This window comes from Pelmatolapia mariae, linkage group LG23, assembly GCF_036321145.2.
Source record: "Pelmatolapia mariae isolate MD_Pm_ZW linkage group LG23, Pm_UMD_F_2, whole genome shotgun sequence".
Classification (NCBI taxonomy): domain Eukaryota; kingdom Metazoa; phylum Chordata; class Actinopteri; order Cichliformes; family Cichlidae; genus Pelmatolapia; species Pelmatolapia mariae.
Window position 1 is genome coordinate 39,269,873 of NC_086246.1, and position 19,518 is coordinate 39,289,390.

General features: G+C 42.3%; 1 protein-coding gene across 1 annotated transcript in view; it reads left to right on the plus strand.

Annotated features, from left to right (window-relative positions):
• The window catches only part of unc13a (unc-13 homolog A (C. elegans)), a 46,023-nt gene extending 26,509 nt beyond the window's left edge, over positions 1-19,514 (plus strand). Inside the window, exons 26-43 of the mRNA XM_063467425.1 lie at positions 1,639-1,772; positions 1,966-2,051; positions 2,877-3,003; positions 3,119-3,215; positions 3,927-4,070; positions 4,307-4,384; positions 4,518-4,595; positions 4,766-4,854; positions 4,940-5,086; positions 5,824-5,947; positions 8,821-8,850; positions 10,013-10,069; positions 10,218-10,298; positions 10,809-10,956; positions 11,755-11,811; positions 15,181-15,273; positions 15,680-15,839; positions 15,921-19,514. Of these exons, the coding sequence (XP_063323495.1) occupies positions 1,639-1,772; positions 1,966-2,051; positions 2,877-3,003; positions 3,119-3,215; positions 3,927-4,070; positions 4,307-4,384; positions 4,518-4,595; positions 4,766-4,854; positions 4,940-5,086; positions 5,824-5,947; positions 8,821-8,850; positions 10,013-10,069; positions 10,218-10,298; positions 10,809-10,956; positions 11,755-11,811; positions 15,181-15,273; positions 15,680-15,839; positions 15,921-16,209 (2,019 nt within the window). The 3' untranslated portion in view covers positions 16,210-19,514. The remainder of the gene's footprint in view (positions 1-1,638; positions 1,773-1,965; positions 2,052-2,876; positions 3,004-3,118; positions 3,216-3,926; positions 4,071-4,306; positions 4,385-4,517; positions 4,596-4,765; positions 4,855-4,939; positions 5,087-5,823; positions 5,948-8,820; positions 8,851-10,012; positions 10,070-10,217; positions 10,299-10,808; positions 10,957-11,754; positions 11,812-15,180; positions 15,274-15,679; positions 15,840-15,920) is intronic.
• Positions 19,515-19,518: the final 4 nt, after the last annotated feature.

Sequence of the window (19,518 nt, forward strand, 5' to 3'; positions counted from 1 at the left end):
CTGAGCTTCTGGTTGTTACCAAGCAAAACACATAAACTTGGTATATTTCATTCAGTGGCAAAAGGGATTGAAGTGTACTTCGGAATGTTTGCTGTAGATCCAGTGGCTGATGATCCTTTCGCTTACATTTAACTTCTGTCCGGTTCAGTTTCCCCTAAGCAAAATGCCGGGAATAATGACAGCCCAACCACAATCTCAGCGCCTTCACACCTGCACCATTAAGTCTGCTTAAATTGAATTCTGGTTCATTTTCTGTCTTGGTGCGGTTCGCTTCTGCAGACACGAGCAGGGCAATTGCACTTGCAATGAATCTACCACAGACACATTTGAGGAGGCGGTCTCGATCCAGTTCCAAATGAACTTCAGACTGATTCATTTATGGTGGGAACATGATCCGACCCAACCACTGAATGTATGCTGGGCGTTTGCCTTCTGATAGCCAGGCATGCTTTGCTTCCTGGGATGTAGCAGAGTACCATAAGCCTGCAGAGTACACAAACTTTAAAGAATTGGAAGAAGTGACATTGCAAAGTTATCCTTTAGCTCAGAATACTGCGTCTTCTACCTGCTTTTGCTATTGTTCCTCTTGCACATCTGGCCAACAAGCAGACTGAACTTTCTCATGCGGTTTGTATCGACACGTTTTGCTTCGCTTGGAGTTTTCTTTGTGTGAAAACAAAGTAAAATCAAACCAGGGGAAAAAGCTTAAAGTTTTAGAAACTCATCAGCTGATTGAATTACAGGTGGAAGTACAACTTTAGTGATCACAATCAGCAGTTTTACCCAGAAGTCATCACTACAAAGAGAATAATATTTACATTTTTACATTTCTAATACAAAAAGGATTTCAGTTTTGTCCTCATTCCATATGTAGACACTTGTGTGTATGTTGTAGGTTTGTATGTGTGTGTGTGTGTGTGTGTGTGTGTGTGTGTGTGTGTGTGTGTGTGTGTGTGTGTGTGTGTGTGCGCGCGCACGCGGTAAGTCCGTGTCTTAGTCTGGTGAAGCCAGGCTCTTCCATCCGTCACTCCTGTAGCCGATTTCAACAGCGATTTCTAGAACTTGCTTTGAGCCCTCATTAAAGCACCAAGCCCAATTCTGACTTCCTCGTGAATTTCAAATAAGCATTTTTTCTCTTTGAATAAAACATTTCGTCCTGAGGGACTTTGCTATATTTTGTTGAAATCTCTGAAAGATCATTCTCCACTCTTCAAACCCTGCAGCAGCCAGCTTAGTGGGGTTTTTTTTTTTCTTTTTCTCAGCACATCTTCAGCTGTTTCAAAGAAGTTGACCAGACAGTTGACATTCGCAGTCTGTTTAAAGCTGTTTGAGCAGCAAGTGTTTAATATGTATGAGTTGTTGAGTTAACAACGCAGTCGAGATTTCCCTCCAAAAACGTCTCCCCGTTGCAGACAACAGAAATATTATTGGTAAAATTTACATTAAGAATACTAAACGGTCACACAATTACACGACTCTGAACATCCTGTTGTACGGCTTTAAAAACCTTTTCACTGATCAAAATTCACTTATGTGCAGATTTTTCAGCCAAAAGGGGCAATAATAGCAGGTAAACCTTTCCTCAGAAAGTCATTGTCATGAGTCATTATAACGCCACTCATGTTGTTGCTTTCCCAGGCCAAGCAGGGTGCTGTGCCCCCAGAGGAGCAAGGACCCAGCATCAAAAACCTCGACTTCTGGTCCAAGTTTATCACACTTATCGTCTCAATCATTGAGGAAGACAAGAACTCTTACACTCCTTGCCTAAATCAGTATGTCTCTAAGTTTTCTACACGGCCGTTCTGCCTTTGTATTTGCTTTGTTTCCTTGTACAAATTAAAACAGAATGGGTTTAATGACATTTTAATGTTATGTAGTTATCCACAGTTTCTCATAGTGCCATTAAAACTGCACTCTGAGGCTCTCGTCAGCTTTCCCGGTTACATGTTCTCCTTCTGCATCCAGATTCCCTCAGGAGCTCAATGTGGGTAAAATCAGCGCGGAAGTTATGTGGAACTTATTTGCTCAGGATATGAAGTATGCAATGGAAGGTGAGTAAAAACAGATAATACAGTTAGTATTGTTCTGTAGTCTTAAAAGTAGCGAGCATACAAAAACACAGAAAAGAAAAGAATCCAATTAATATTCAGAGAATTTAATTAAACGTCTGTGCTTTTGTTTAACTATCTGCTGCAGGTAGTTCAGCACACTGGTTATTGGCCCTAGCTGTACTCCCACTCAGTATATACAAATGGATATTAAAAAGCCACCTATTATATTAAACTCTCTTGAATGTTACAGTCATACAAACACTATACGCTAGTTTTGTTTTTGTATTAGCAATAAAATGATCCAGTTATTCCACTCGTGGCTATCTACATCCTCCAAAAACAAAAAAACATTTTAATCATTAAAACACATACGCCCACACACACACACACACACACACACACTAAATGTGTGCTCCATGACAAGCAGCTGTTCTTGCTGACTAACTGCCTGCCTGATTTAAATCTTCCAGTACCGCTGCTGACAACAATGCAGCAAAATATTTTAATTTTGGTAGATCTTGTGATATGCATATTCTGATTTCTAGCATGCATATTTTTTATCTGATATTTTAAAAAAGTATTTTTAAAAGTTATCATGCATAAAAATAAAAATAAAGTTTCTGATAAGTTTTGATAAATGGAAAAAAAAGAGGATTTGGCTCTATCCAAGCATGACTGGAATCATGTTTGTGTATTTTAAAACTATTTATTCTATAAAATTATCTGTAAAGTGTCAGTTTTTCAGTTTCTCTGTGCATAACAGACCTGCAGGAAATGCTGGCCACCTAAACAGTCCTGGAAATATGTGTTTTCTCCTTTTCACAGAGCATGAAAAAAACCGCCTGTGCAAGAGTGCAGATTACATGAACCTGCACTTCAAGGTCAAGTGGCTGTACAACGAGTACTGCAAGGACCTACCCTTCTTCAAGAGCAGAGTGCCTGAATATCCTGCGTGAGTAGCATCTTGTTTTGTAGAAACAGACGCATCCGGTGAAAAAGAATTATAGAATATATTTTTGAAATGCTCGAACTTAGTTTGCAAATATCTAAACTGTTGCTCCCCGTAGGTGGTTTGAGCCATTTGTCATCCAGTGGCTGGATGAAAACGAAGAAGTGTCTCGTGACTTTCTGCACGGTGCTTTGGAAAGAGACAAAAAAGATGGGGTAAAAGTTTCCAGCTCTCTTCCTCCTTATCTCTCCTTCAGCCCTCTTGAAGCGCTGAGTCGCTGTTGTTATTCAAGCAGAATTATTGTAATCCATCCTTTGTACTTCCTCTGTCACACTCAGAGTTATCATCCAAAGTTTCTTCCCCACTCCCGCCCCGCCTCCCACACGTTCTCCTGTCTCCCCTGCATTCTTCAAAGACTGAAATAGAAAGCATGGACTCAGCAGTGCAGATTCTTGGGAAGTTTTCAAAAAGAGTGCCTGAGACTGGCATATGCTTAAAGCCAAAGATGATTCTGTTACAGCAGGACATTGTAAATTAATGGCCTTATTCCAAAGGTTTGACTGCAGAAAAGCTGTCCTCAACTCATTACCCTGACTCCCTGGAGTAGCACCTACACACTCACCTCTAGCCAATTAAGGACCAGGCGGTAACCAGCAGCCAATTACAAGGAGACAGACAGGAGCTCCCACCTGTCACTGGATGGCTGTCTAACTGTCTGTACGGCTGGCTCTGGGAGGTCAGAGTCTCTGTACAGGCAGTGAAATATATCAAAGGTCCAGTTTAATAATGCATCTAATGGTCTGTCTGTATGGTCTTAGACGGGCACACGTTCTCACCTGCAACCTTATTCATCCCCTTCTCGTGACTTTTTCTCCTTTAACTTTTCCCAGTTTTTAATCTTCCCGCGTATCTTTTCTGCCCTGCAGTTCCAGGTCACATCGGAGCATGCTCTGTTCTCCTGTTCGGTTGTGGATGTCTTTTCCCAGCTCAACCAGAGCTTTGAGATCATCAGGAAGTTAGAGTGCCCAGATCCACAGATTGTAGGACACTACATGAAGCGCTTCGCCAAGGTAGGTGCAGTGAAAATGTCATTTGCAGGTTACAAAATAAAAATGCAAGACTGAGGTCTTCAATTTTTTTTCTGTACATGTTGCAACATTTTTTATAATAATAATAATAAGAAGAAGAAGAACTTGGATTTGTATAGCGCCTTTCAAGAAACCCAAGGACACTTTACACAAGAGCAGAAAAAAAAATATTTCCTTATAATTTCTCTTTTTCTCTTCTTTGTTGTTTTCTTCTCCAGACCATCAGCAATGTGCTTCTGTCCTATGCTGACATCATCTCCAAGCTGTTTGCCAACTATGTCACCATGGAGAAAGTGGTGAGTGGCCAAAAACATAATGACCCAATGTGGTTTTTCCACAGATGGCCTCATTTTATTCCGTTTGGCAAAAACCGAAAGCCAACTTTTGGAATAAACATAAAAACATGCACATGTGTCCGCTTCTTTTTAGCCCTGCATCCTGATCAACAACATCCAGCAGCTGAGGGTTCAGCTGGAGAAGATGTTTGAAGCCATGGGTGGAAAAGATGTGAGTGACTCTTCTCCACTCGCAAACAGCCAAAACTTAGACTGTTTAATTATTCAGACATAGTTCCTAATCCTAGTATATCAGCCATGTGTTATTATTATCCTATCGCACAGCCGCCAGTCAACCCAAACAGCTGAGTGAGTTTGTGTGTTTTTATTGTGGCATTTTAGCTGTGTGTTGAAGCTAGTGATATCCTGAAAGACCTGCAAGTCAAACTCAACAATGTCATGGATGATCTCAGCAGGGTCTTTGCTGTCAGGTGGGAACACGCTCACACATATTCATATGCAAATGAATGCTACAGATGCAGTCTCTTAAACGCTTCTCCCTTTCATCCTCTGTAGTTTCCAGCCTCATATTGAGGAAAATGTTAAGCAGATGGGAGACATCTTGGCTCAGGTTAAGGGAACCTCAAATGTGGGAAATGCCAGCAGCGTGGCCCAGGATGCTGACAATGTCCTGCAGCCAATCATGGAGTTCCTGGACAGCAAGTGAGCCAATCTTTAGCTTAAGATGATTCCCTATTTGGAAGCAAGTTTCTTCTGACTGACTGCCTGATTGACTTGCAGATTGAAGGTTTGAACTGTAGGTGGGTAGGGTAGCGATGCTCGTGGCTAGATCTGGAGATATTCCTGCACAATAACATCATCAAGATGAAAGAGTAGAAAAAAAAAACGACCTTTAAAACACTCTGGAGACTGAGCTTTCATCTTTCAGGGATTACCAGTGAATACACTGATGTGATTATTTGAATCTTTGGCTTTGTTGGTTGTGGTTATACGATATATGGATAAAAGTATTAGTCCGCATCTTTTAATCTTTGAATTTGGGTGTTTTCAGTCCCATTCCCACAGGTGTACAGTATACAATCCATCACCTAGCCGTGCACGCTGTCTTTACAAACATTTATGAATTAACGGTTTCTAAAGAGTTCACTGAATTTACCTGTGGTGCAATAATAGGATGCCACAACCACCCTGGTTTTTGTAGGAATGACTTGGAAACGTCCATGACTTTATTTGCCTGTGAATGAATGAAAAATATTGAAATTTCCCCAAATTTTCTGCTTTTCTGAGCGTTTTTTCCCTCATGAAGGTATTTCTCTTTTTCATATTACCTCCTTTTCTTTTCATGATCCGATTTTTCTTCAGGTAGACTCTGTCTTTTCCCCTCTGCTGCTTAATACTTACGTCTCCTTCCCACTTGTGTCTCTCCCTCCTCCTGCCAGCCTGACTTTGTTTGCTAAGATCTGTGAAAAGACCGTGCTGAAACGTGTGTTGAAGGAGCTGTGGAAGCTGGTGATGAACACCATGGAGAAGACCATCGTTCTGCCACCGCTCACAGACCAAACGGTAAGAGCGCATAGAAGTATAAATGCACAAAAGAACATACAAATACACAAAATAGACATATTTAGAGATGTTTTCTTGGCTAATTTGTGTAGAAGAAAGAGACATGTACACATATCCATCGCTATCATCTCTTTACAAAATGTTTAATGATTATTTGAAGTCCATGCGGATGTTTATAGCAACATAAATGAAGATATTACATGTCCATATGGTGACCCCAGCAGTATATAAGACCTACACGTGCACAAGTACGTTCTACTTACACTCACCTGTTACTGCCAAGGCAACATCAAAGGACAGAAAGAAAGAAGAAGGAGGTGGAGAACGAGAGAAGGGAAAACAAATGCAGACATTTTGTGTGTGTTGCAATCCAACATGGCCCATGCATAAGCAAAAGATCAAACAGTTTTTGCATCACATCTACATCCTACCCTCTTCTCACCCCCTCTACACGCAGTATATGCAGCATTGCCCTGCAGGTGCCTTCATTCTTCCAAACAATCCAGACGAAACCCTTAAAAAGCAAAAGAAAAAAAGGACTGCACCATATCATTCCTACACCAGCTCATGGCTGCTCTCCAGTATGTCAGTTGTTTGGAGAGATTCCTGATTTATGAGTAACTCACATCAGAGTTGCAGAAAAATGCTAGCCTAAAGGATCCGACCCACTTCTGAAAAGAATGATACATTTTGGAAAGCAGCCGCTCTTCTTTTGTTTGTTTTTGGTATATGTGTTATTTATGTTTGGTTATTAACTAAAGAGCCTCATATCACTGATATTAAAGTGATAATCTGTGGTTACTGTTACCTTCAGTCACAGGACGCAGAGTTTAATGTGCGCCAAAGCTGCACGATCACACCGACAGCGACACTCTTCATGTGAAGCTGCTGAAAGTTAAACCTCATATTTGCTTTATGAGCAAAGAGATGACGCTGTAACGAGTTAGCTTAGGTGTTATGGCTGCCTGCTCAGTTCTCTACCTGTGCTTAGTCCAGGCTCTAAACAGGTGTCAGTTGCTCCACGTCCCTCCAGGCCTGGGGCCCAAACTTGTGATTTTGATTGATGTGGGGCTCTTTGCAGCTTGACTGACCCTTCTCTCTGGTTGTTGTTGTTGTGATTACTATTACATCCTGCTCCCACCGCTCTCCCTCCACAGATGATTGTAAGTACAGCACTCCTGTGTGTTTGTCTGTCTGTCAGTCCACGGTGGTCAATTTCTCTGCTATATGTGGCTGCGATCTTCCCCTGTTTTTACCCCACATCACACCGTCTGCCTTCTCACGACCTCACCTCTTTGATCTGTCTCATGTCTCCTCTTTTCTCTTCTCTCCTCCAAGTCTGTCTCTCGCTTGAGAAGACAGGAGCATGGTGCATTCCTAACTAGTTCTAATAGGTCCCACCCCACCCCTCAGCAATCTTCACCGATTAGCCCCCTCTCCCTTTTCTGCTGTCTCTTCTTCATGAACGCTCTCCTCAAACAGGAAGTGGTACTCCTCTCCTCTGTTGTGCCTGGGTTTGGCTTGTTTCTTCTCATGCATTGCGCCCTTTATGGGGACCCCGGTGAGGTGACTGATCTCTCGGTAGCTTGGTATCTACTGTCCTGACCAAACTCCAGCACCCCTTTTCCGCCCTTTCCAATCCTTTCACCCCACTGTCCCCACCTTTCCTACCTGTTTGAACTGTGTCCTGCCTTCCTACCCCCTACTGTGGGTTTGTTGCTTGCATCTGATCTATTTCAACACTGCAGTCTTCTCTCAGTATCCTGTACGACACTGTAGTGCACTGTATGTCTCTGCGGACCTGTCCTGTTGGTCTCTTCTGGTTTGGTTTCGTGTTCTGTTGTTGCTATAATTACTGTCATTGTGTTTTTATAAATAGTCCTGATGCTATTTCTTGGGTTTAGGTTGTGCAAATGAGGTACACGGTTTGTTTTCTTAATGTCTTAGGACCAAATATTTCACTTTCTGATGCTGACAGCCTAAAGATGGATGAAAACATTTACTTTAATGTCAAGTTATTCATTCTGATCTCTGGTAACTTCCAATAAATTATTTAAGAGAAGCTGGTTTAACATCATAAAGATGCAGACTCTAAAGTTGTTCTTTGGATGGAAGTTACTGCACAGAGCTTTAATGCTGAATAATTATTGAAAATATAATCTTTCAGTGATTCCACTAAGAAACTGGTAAAACTATTGGCCTATCAGCCTGCCATCACACCTAAAACTCACTAGCACCATCCTGTTTAATTTGTGCATAAATCTAAATATTGTAAAACAATTTCTTTCATGATAACCCCAATTTTAGTCTGTGACTTTGTTCAGGAGACTGAGCTCCCTGTATTTTTCATGCAGGGAAAATGTTTGTGCGCTATGATTGATAGCCAGAAAATGAATTTCTTATTGAACATTTTAAAGAGAGTATGCATATGTTTCCCCTAAGTAAAATTTTTCTTTTAACTTTGACCAAGATGTTATTTTACATTTCTTTAATGGAAACTATTACTTGCTGAGATACATTTAGATTTTTCCTTTTTTGTTTGTGCTTCCTGGCACTGTTTTTGCTTTGGATTGCATGCAAACAGGTTACATGTGGCCTGGCTGAAATATCAGACCACATGCAAACAATATCTCTGCAATGATCATAAGTGAACAGAGTGCAGCCAAAGCATTTACTCTCATAATGTTGGATTGGCAATCGATCAAAAAAAGAAATAAACTGAAAAAACTGACGAGGGTTTTTCAACATTCATTAACATTTTTAAAGCAACATCTGAGCTTTTGATTGCACGCTCTTATGCAGCCAGTGAGCGTGAAGTCAGACAGCAGGGACTGGCCACTGCTTGAAGTATTAACCACATGCTCTCTTTCCAGGGGAGGCTGAAGAGTGCTTCTCACAGCGATGTAAGGACTAAACCCCTTTAGATCAATGTGTCTTGTCTCTCTCCTCCACGTCTTCTCTCCATGTCTATGTCTCTCTCCCTCAGCTCCCCAGTCAAACAAAGCAGTGGAAATATTGTTTTTTTCACTATCTACATAGTGCTTTTTATAGTGTGCTGTAAACATACCTCTATTGGATGTAGACATTTGTGACTTAAACATAACACACACAGAAAGTCGGGGTGTTCAGCAGTCACTTAATTTGACTCAGACCTGGCTGTCTATGTGCAAAAAAAACCAAAAAAACAGAGTGTGGTTTAGCTTCACAGCCAAATCAAAGGGAAGCCAAGCTTGCAGGGTAAAAAAGTATATTCATCACAGCAGCCCCTGCAACCAAAGGCACATCTATCTGCACGACTTCTGACAGTTTAGCATAGAGTAGCAGTGGAGGGATGCTGGATTATTCTTCCCTGTTGCTTCCCCACAGTTTCAGTGCACTCTATTATTTGCTAATAAAACTCTTCCTGAAACTTTTATGCTATTCTTTTATTGCATTATTTGAAAGAATACTAAACTACAGTTGGTTTTGGTAAACTTTCAAAACCGTATTTGTAACCACAGTCAGCAGTACTTAGTGATACATCCTCTTACAAGAGTACTGCATTAGGCTGGACCCATAAATACCAGCACACACCACAGTGAAATTTTAAAGCTGCTAAATATGTGTGTGTGTGTGTGTGTGTGTGTGTGTGTGTGTGTGTGTGTGTGTGTGTGTGTGTGTGTGTGTGTGTGTGTGTGAGAGAGAGAGAGAGAGACAGAGAGAGAGAGAGAGAGAGAGTGTCTGTGTGCATTTGAGTGCACAAATATGTCTATTTTCCTGCCCTTACTACGAGCTGAGCCACTTTCCCTTCTCCTTGTAGTGTTTGTGTGTAATGTTTTGGAATGATTAAAAGACAGATAAGTGTGATAACAGCACTTGAAGGAAAATGTACCGTGACATCTGTAAAGCGGTTCAGAGTGACTGTTTATGAATGTGTGTGTCAGAAACGTCGCTGTCCTCTGTGTGACACTAAGCCATTTACCGCCGCCATTGTTTTGTCACGATAATAACAACGCTCCTCTCTCTCTCTTTCTCTCTGCTTGTCTACCTTTCTTGTTCCTCCTCCTGCCTTTCTGTCTCTTCCAGGGCACTCAGCTCATCTTTAACGCTGCCAAGGAGCTCGGACAGCTGTCCAAGCTGAAGGTACAATATGTTTCTGCTACACTTACGCTCTGGGCCCAGCACCAGTGCTTCGGACTGAGTCTCTAATTGCTTAGAAAATATGCGGAAGAGCATATGAGGGGGACATATTGGTCATTTTGCTTTATGCCTCTCCTGCTGGCATCTTTAGGAGCACATGGTTCGTGAGGAGGCCAAAGCACTAACACCCAAGCAGTGTGCTGTGATAGAGTTGGCTCTCGACACCATCAAGGTAGAGATTCACTTTCATTTTCAATGATTAAACATTGAATATTCTCTTTATTATCAGTGCAAGTGTTTCAGGAAACAAGAATTCATAAATGTACAATCTTAAAACCCAGAGTTTGGGACCAGGAAATGAGGGCTTTTTATCCCTTTAGGATGAATTAATAAAAGAAAAATAACACATAATTTCACTCCCAAAGCATTTTCCCAAGATAACACAGGCACCCACATAGCACCAAATGTTAAAACGATTATTTAAAGCTCTACGGGGGCTCTAATTTGCACATCATAGAAGCGTTTTGAATTGTTATCTGCAGTTGTCAGTATTGATTGGTTTAGTGTTGGATTCATGTGTGACTGTGGGAATGTCAGGATTCGTTGATGGTTAGATAGTTACTCCTGCTGATGATCACTCTGCTGCGTTTATAATTATTTGTGCCATTTTATTTCTCAGTCAGCTGCTGGTCGGAAGATGTTGGTAAAATATAGGTTTTTTTCCCACCCTTTTATGTGACAGCAATATTTCCATGCTGGTGGTGTGGGTCTGAAGAAGACATTCCTGGAGAAGAGTCCTGACCTTCAGTCTCTCCACTATGCCCTGTCCCTTTACACGCAGGCCACAGACAAACTCATAAAGACCTTTGTCCAATCGCAGAACGCTCAAGGTAACGTACAAATCTGTCTGTCTCTGAGGGGCTTTGAATTTGCTTTACCTTCCAGTATCTTCAGTTGTTAAGTATGAGCTTAACTACCTACAGCATCTTACATAATTCTCTGAGGAAGGGAAATGTATTCCTTCTTCGCTCACACTCTCAGAGGAGCCCCTCTCGCTGCCCCCTCTGTTGATGTTAGGGTTTCCCAAATGCCAAGTTTCTATATGCTCAAAGTATCTCACGTGCCTGGTAGAGCGTAAAATTGAGACTGCGGCAGCACAATATTTCTCACTGCTCTGAAATGCTGAGTCTCCTGATAGCAAGCTTCTGGAACTGCAGCCACTATTCTGTAGATGATCTGACAGCTATTTGCAATGAAAAAATAAATACCTACCCACTCTGTTTTCCTTCTCTTTGATGCTGCTTCTCAGCCTCCGTCCTCCCGTCACATAGCTGTGTAACAGCCATCCCGTTTCTGCCATCAGACGCTCACACACAGTCCCCGAGCGCCACTGGTAGACATGCCATTCGAGTGGATAATCATTTAAAATTGAATTTTTTAATTAATGCCATGTGGCTTTTGGAGCATACCTAGCTTTTGATGTTGCAAGACACAGTTTTTTCACTGCAGATCAGAATAATGCTTATTTGGTAGAAGTAGCTCAATTTCCCCAACAAATTAGGGAAAATGCTTTTTACATGTTGGTCTGTTTTCTACTCTGTAATTGTGAAACTCTCTGCAAACCTCATATTTCTTCGTGTGTCTCCTTTCTCTGTCTACTCCCTCCTCCTGCCCCGTCTGTGGGACAGTGTTCGGCGGGAAGGGGGTGAGATTCACCACTAGTGAGGATGTTTACCCAGAAAAGGGTATGTGGCTCTGAGACACCCAGGACCACCAGAGAGCCTCCAGAACAAAGCCCAGCAACCTCCACCTTTCACCCCCCCCCCCCCCCCCTCCCCCCATGTGCATCCTGAAACTCTCCTGCCTGCTCAGATTCATCCCAACAGACAAATGCAATGCACAGACTGAACACACTCTCTGCCTTTTTGAACACACGTACATGCCCACCACCACAACAAGAATGGTAACTTTATGCATTCATGCATGAAACGTACACACTGATGTCTGTATGTACAGAACTGCGCTGAATACATACGCCGTGGACAGTATGTATGAGCAGACACGACGCATGATGTGCGGACATCAGACAAATATAATAGAAATGCATTAAAGCGTGGAGGAATTCTGATGCAGCATGATGTCACCCAGAGAAGCCAGGGGGCTATGTGTGTGTGTGTGTGTGTACACGTGGGAAAGTACGTGACTGAGCAAAGCAATCTGATGAGTCTGTCCTCAGGTTGTAGAAGCAATTATTTATTTCCAGAAACACTGAGAGAAAATCTTTTTTTTACAGTGTCACTGTCCCTCCCACTGTTTTTGAAATGGCAGATGCTTGATGAGGAAGAGTAGGATTATTATAAAGATGATGATGGCTGTTGGCTTAGTTTGTCTGGGAGAGCTCTCTGTCCTTTGCTACCCTGCGATCGCATCCAAAAACAGGCAGAGATGGAAACACCCAGTCAGCTTCCACACACAGTGCCACCCTCCCCAAAGCAGTGATGGGAAAGGGTTCTCAGCTCATCTCCCCTTAACAGATCTAGCCAATCACAAACAGTCCATCGGGTCAGGTGGTCTGATTTCCATCTCTTTAGATCAGAATAAAAAAGTCTGACTTGCTCTCAGATGCGGTATGTTCATACACGCTCACACGGAGAGACATATGCATTCTGCTGTTTGTGTGTGCACTTGGCTTCGCCGTTTCATTTGATGCTTCGATGATGATCTGGTGCTGCGCAAGCCCTAGCGCCCTGACAGTCATCTCGGCTGAGCAGCTCAATATGACATTGTTAACACTGCAGTCAGAAAGACATTGAAGTAAATCTGTTACACGTCAAGTTGTGTCACTTTCCTCTGGAAAGAGACCAAAGATGGAAATGTGTAAGCAAAGAAAAGCATTCAAAGATTTTTAAGCAGATTAATGCCTAACTGTGAAAGGTATCCACTACCAACAAATACTAGCAAATGAATTTTGTTGGAATAGTCGAGCTTTTTAAGTGTTGCTCTGAACTGGTGTGTTCTCAAGTTTGATTGTCTGACTGAGCTGAATCTCACTTTCTCATCCTTTACCTGTTCAAAATGGTGACACCAGCTTTTTAGTTCTGATGAAGTATGACTGGAAATAATTCAAATACTCCTTTTTGCAAGTTTTATGGAAAATCATCTATTTGAGATTGAATAAACAAGCAGCAAAGCAGCGTATCTTTAGCCTTCCTGCCAGCTGGTGAATGTCCCTGACTGTAACAAGGAAGCAAATTAACTCCCTGTCAAACAGATTTCACTGAGTAGTTTCTCCAACCATATTAGAGTGGATGATTAGAGCAGGATGAATGACCAAAGCTCAGTGGAATTTACTCGTAGCTGAAAGAGTCTTTGATCAGCGCCGACGGTTGCTCTCGCGTGCTGCTGGCTGTGAGCGCCGATATTTGCGGTTAAAATAATCAACTCATTTGTGAATAAGTGGCAAACTCAGGCGATGCTTTGGCACATTTAAAGTACAATTCTGAGATTTAATATCTATTTTGGTGACGTTTTGCAATATGGTGCAAAATGTGCCTCTGATTGCTGTGTTTGTTAACGGAGAAAGGGGCTGCTTTTTCTTGGCAACATCTTCCTGCCTCCCAGCCAGAAAAGTTTCTTTCTCATCTCTCATGGATGTCCTCTACTGAGTAGACAAGGCCAGATGGATGACTGCTGCTCTCTTTGGTCCTGTTGGCAGTGAAACCAGCAATCCCATAATGCTCCCCTGAGAGATGCAGAGAGCCGCGTGCCAGGAACACTCTGCCGTCTAACTCCCACAGACACCTTGTTTAGTGGGCGGCTGGTTAAAAACACAAACACACAGGCTTCTGGTCGTTGCCACAAAGATACCGTTGACAGAGTGAAGACGCTAATTAAAACACTGAAAATTAATGTCCATCTGTCACTGTATCCTTCTGGAGTTGTACGTGGATATAAACCGCTTGTTCACATGCGGCACAAGGAAAGATCATCATCCTCCCTCCCAGACAAAGGTGTTAGAGCCTGGTAAAAGCCATCTAGACTTGTCATCTTCTTCCTCAGGCAAAAAGTAGAACTCCAAGGACCCCAAACAAGCCCAGGTCTGGCGTAGCATAGAGATGGAACAGTTAAATGGCTTTGGTGTTTGTGATTGAAATGCAATGAAATTACTGATTTTAACTAGGTAACATCTGAGCGGTCAGTTATGAGGGTGCGTGTCGCTCTCGATCCATAAACTTACATTAAATGATGAAAAAACTAAACGAGGAAAAAGAGCAATCTCTTTTCAAGAATGGAAATATAGACATTAAAAGGACAAAAGAGCAGAAAATATGAAAAAACGTCTATTCGCTCTTCTTGCAGAAAGCTTTATTAAAGCAGTCAGGCATCAGTAGTGTCATCCTATACCGACGGGCCGGGGAGGCCGAGCTGCTTCTCCCTCCACGTGGTCCCTCCCTCTCTTGGCCCTCCTCTTGACCATGCTTGGGTAAAAGACTTTACCAAGGAATGGGTGTATCCATCTGAGCATGCCCAGACATGATCTGTGTCGGTGGGGGGGATCCACACCGTTAGCTGACCTTCTCCAGCTTCTCTCCTGTCTTCTTCTCTGCCTCTTACTAACCACCCCGCATCCTAACAGACACCTTGCATCTATGAGTGGGCAACAGTTACCACAGTGATTGCCTCTCAGTTGCTCAGGTTTAATCATAACGTAGAATGCATTACCAAAGGAGATAATACAGCTATTGCAGGCTTATTGTTATTATTATACACTACCGGTATTAAACACGTATGCCCACTCATAGCTGCTTTGTCTGAATGTCCACTTCCAGACCACAACATATGCACAAACAGAACTCTGTGCTTTATTTTAAACGCTATTATTTTATAAAGAAACATTTGAATAGTCAGTACTCTCCTTTATATTCACCAGGTTATAACTGAGTCCATTTCGTTGTTTCTTTTGTGAAACTGAAATGGAAGTGTGACTTTTTTTTAAATTAAATTATGGAGGAGAATTTGAAATAGAGGGCACAGTGGCTGCGACATGAGCACAGTGGAGATTTAGAGACTCAAGGGTATTAATGACACTTTTACTCTCTGTCCTGTCCCGTCAGGCTCTGGGGTGGACGATGCTGTAGGAGAAGTGTCCATCCATGTGGAGATTTTCACTCACCCGAACACCGGAGAGCACAAAGTCACAGTGAAAGGTGAGCAGAAATATTTTGTATCTTTTTTGTTTTCACATTTTTTGGGACTGAATCTGAGGATATTTCTGGAAATAACATTCAAGTCATAGTTTAACATTTAAACATTAGTAGACCCCGCAGGCAGGACTGTATGGTCATAACAGGGCACCAAAATATAGCTCTAACTTTCATCTGCCATAGAAAAATATGATTCAATAATGAATACTCTTCCAATTCTATTTTCATTATCTTGACCATAAACTGAATGTGAGGCCTGAGGGAGAGCCAGTATTGTCTGAGTTTCCTGTTCACTCGCCCTCGCTCACCGCTCCACTTTTTCACACATTTTCTCCACACGAATCTCACAGTCACCCACACCTTCCCGCTCTCTTTCCTTCCTTTAGCTCTGTCTTTCTGTCTGTTTCAGTGGTCGCTGCAAATGACCTGAGGTGGCAGACGCAGGGAATATTCCGGCCTTTTGTGGAGGTCTATATCATCGGCCCTCACCTCAGTGACAAGAAGAGGAAGTACGCCACGAAGTCGAAGAACAACAGCTGGGCTCCCAAATACAACGAGACCTTCACTTTGTAAGTGGTTCATGTACAGCGATGATTTGAGGGATTGTTTTGAGAGATTTTTGTAATATTCTCCATCGCCCCACTCTGCAGCACCCTGAGTAACGAGGTGGGTCCTGAGTGCTACGAGCTGCAGGTGTGCGTGAAGGACTACTGCTTTGCTCGAGAGGACCGCACTGTGGGCATGGCTGTCCTTCAGCTGAAGGACGTGGCCCCTAAGGGCAGCGCCGCCTGCTGGCTGCCGCTGGGTAAACGCATCCACATGGATGAGACGGGACTGACCGTCCTGCGCATCCTCTCCCAGCGCAACAACGACGACGTGGCCAAGGAGTTCGTCAAGCTCAAGTCCGACCAGCGCTCTGCTGAGGAGGGCCGTAGCTAGGGGGCCAAATCGCAGTTTAAAATGCCATGTCAGGAACTCGAATCCGATCAGAGTATCTGCCCAGGAGCTCTCCTGAGCCACTGCAAGCCACTGCCCCAATTATCCAGTGTTGTAAAAGCACACATAAGACAAGAGTCGCCACACATACTGTAAATACATTTATTTCAGTGGAAATGACAGAGTGCGAAGCAAAGCATCACTCGTTTTCTGAAAACGCACCAGTGTCTTTATTGTTACTGACTTCATCAAACATGTTTTTGATTCAGTTATACATAGAGTTTAATCTTAGAGCATATAACTACTTTCCTCTATTCCCAGAGGAGAGCCATGCCATCCCACACACACACGCACACCTCACTTGACTGGTCAGAGTGAGAAATATCTTGTAGCCTTTAATATTTTGGCTTTCTTTCTCACTCTTTCTCTGCCTTTTTAACCTTACCCTCAACTTTACCGATCCCCAGCTCCTCTCGTCCCTTCCCTAGTTTGCAACCGCTTAGAGAAGGGACCGCAAGTGCCAACAAGGAATTGCTCAAATATGCCAAGACCAGCCCTAAGCACAACCGGACCAACTGTCCACTTGACCCGTAAACAACTACAACGGCTGCAGCCTCAAACATTCCAGATATTGGGTGGGGAACACATACAGGGAACAAAGCACTATTTAGTTATGATGAGTTTAATATTTATTTACTTTTTTCTTCCAGATTATATCTATATTTTAATAATTCTATATATATATATCATCACATATATATATATATATAAAATATTAAGGACATATGTAAAGATAAATACAGGATTGTTCGATGGAACTGTGGTCGGGTAAAGATTGTCCTCGTCCGTCTCTCTGTCCGTCTACCCTGTAACAGAGCACACTGCCTGACACCCTTAATGCCTTCCGTCTTGTTGACCCTTGCACATTATGTATGTCCTGTTTCCTATATAATAGAGAGTGGAGCCTGATGATAAAGCGCTGTAAATCATCGGACTGTATGTGTGTGAAAATGAGTGTGTGAATGTGTGATGTGTTTGTAATACGTTCTAATGTCAACCTCGTGTGACCGCCCGTGTTGTCTGTCACCTGCAAATGTAATCACTGAAAGCCATCACAAGTGAAGGACGTGACAGCGGGTGGAGCGGGAGTGCGATAAGATTCGGGGGATTTTTATTGTTTCGTTCAGTTTGTTTAATTTAGCACAGACCAAGCTTATATTGTGTGGTGGATATTCCCATCTGGTTTACTGCAAACATTCCTCAGCCAGGCAGCCCTGTAAGGACAGTCAACTGCCTTTAAAAAGTACGTGCTAATTAAAGTCCTACATGTATAATTAGATGATTAAAAACACAGTCCCTGAGAAGCTAAAATAACCACGTGGGTTACACAACAGCACATTCCCCAGCACGGGGAGAGCACATACCGGTAATGATCCAGCGCTTATCGCGTCTAATGATCCACCTGCAGATGCCGTAACCCTTAATCGTGAGTGAGAAACGCGATCTCTGCTAAAGGGCTGCAGATCCAGACCGAGCCAGGTCTGGATCTGACATTTAAAAGAGGGCCTACTGTCCACAGTACAGAGATGTAGTGTGAAAATAGAAGAAGCACAGGGGCTTTGCTGCACTCATAAAAACACATTTATACTCTGATCTTGTTTTACAGATCTTACACGTTGTTTAAAACCGTGCAGCAGTTCACCTGAAGCTACAGTCACTTTCATGTGAAACTAAATGTTTTAAAACGACTACTCGCTGTCTAGCATGTCTCTCAATGCGACATCTATTTTTAACAAATACCCTTTAAAAAAGAATTTATTTGTTGTTTTCTCGTGAACAAAACAAAAAATACAGAAAAGCAAATCATGGGGGTGATGATAATAATAATAATGATAATAACAGGATGATCGGTTGGTTGGATGTTTTTCTGCCTCATTACTAAGATGCCCTCTCCCGAACCTGAATAATTTCAAAGTCCCCATTATTAGAAGAAGGCCTACAAACTGAACTCTATGCATCTGATCTATAAAGTCTCTGTAGATGAGTGATTTGGAATCAGTCTTATAATGTTTACATTGTGGATTATTATTCTAATTATATCAGCACAAGCGTTTGTCTGATATGTTGTAAATTCCGTCTCTGTTTCGGTGGGCCAAACATCACAGCTGCGGTAGAGCTGACCAGAGACGGGAAATTTGGTCAGCTCAGAGGAAACCGATCGGGACGGAGATCGATCGCTGCGGTCGGGCAGTTGTAAATAGCTCGGATGTAACAAACACACGTCATACTATGTGAAGTGAAGTTTCGCTGCTCTTTTGTAGACTTGAATTTTGCTGCGAGTGACTGCACAGCTGGTGTTTATGTGCGACTGGGTGCCCAATCTGGAAATGTAGCTACTATTGAAGGGTATAGAAAGGCCGCGTGCACTCTAGAGATCAATAACAGAGCGTCTGCATTACTTTAATGGGCCCTGATCAGGAGCCATTCAAAGTAATGCATCGTATATCATTATATATAACATGCTGCCTGCTAGTGAAAACTACTCACAGCTAAAAGTTAAGCAATCCCTTAATATGATCTTGTTTGTGTACAAGGTCTTTTATTAAGAGGTCACATCTACTTTTAATAGCAAAATCAATAACAGGTACGCAGCTGGAAATGCCACGAAAAAAACAAAAACTTTATTGCTGTTGACAATGATACTTTAGGAGAGGAAATTCTTCCCCTTCCTCCACCTTCAGAGGCCCGGACTGCGTGTTGGATTATCAGGTTGGCACGTTGAACAGGAACGCACAAACAGAGGTGGATGAAGCACAACGAAAAGCACACAGACACGAGTGGACACACATGCATGATCCGTCCTGAAGTGTCTCACTGAGCAGGCCACACAGACAGATACCTGCACAGCGCTGCTGGTCCGGTACTTCCAGATACGGTGCATGATAGGAACAAACAAAAAGTAAAAAACGTGTATTGTGCCAGCACGCATAATTATTTGATGTTTAACTGCCAATTGTTGTCTTCTTTATTTTGATATTTAATTATCGTTTTCTATTTTTCAAATGTTTGTGAATATATAAATATGTATTACTGATGCTGTGTAGTGGTACAAAGTACTCGCATGAGAATTTTTTTATACAGATGTTTCTAAAAATTCTTTCTTTTGGGCTTGTTTTTTTTTTAAATTATAATGATTATGGTTGTTCTTATTGGGGGTTGAGGTTGCTGGGACTGCAGTCTCATTGTGTTTCTGCTTCCAATAAAATATGAAATAAAAGCTCGTGGTCATTCTTTGTCAAACTGTTCAAAGGA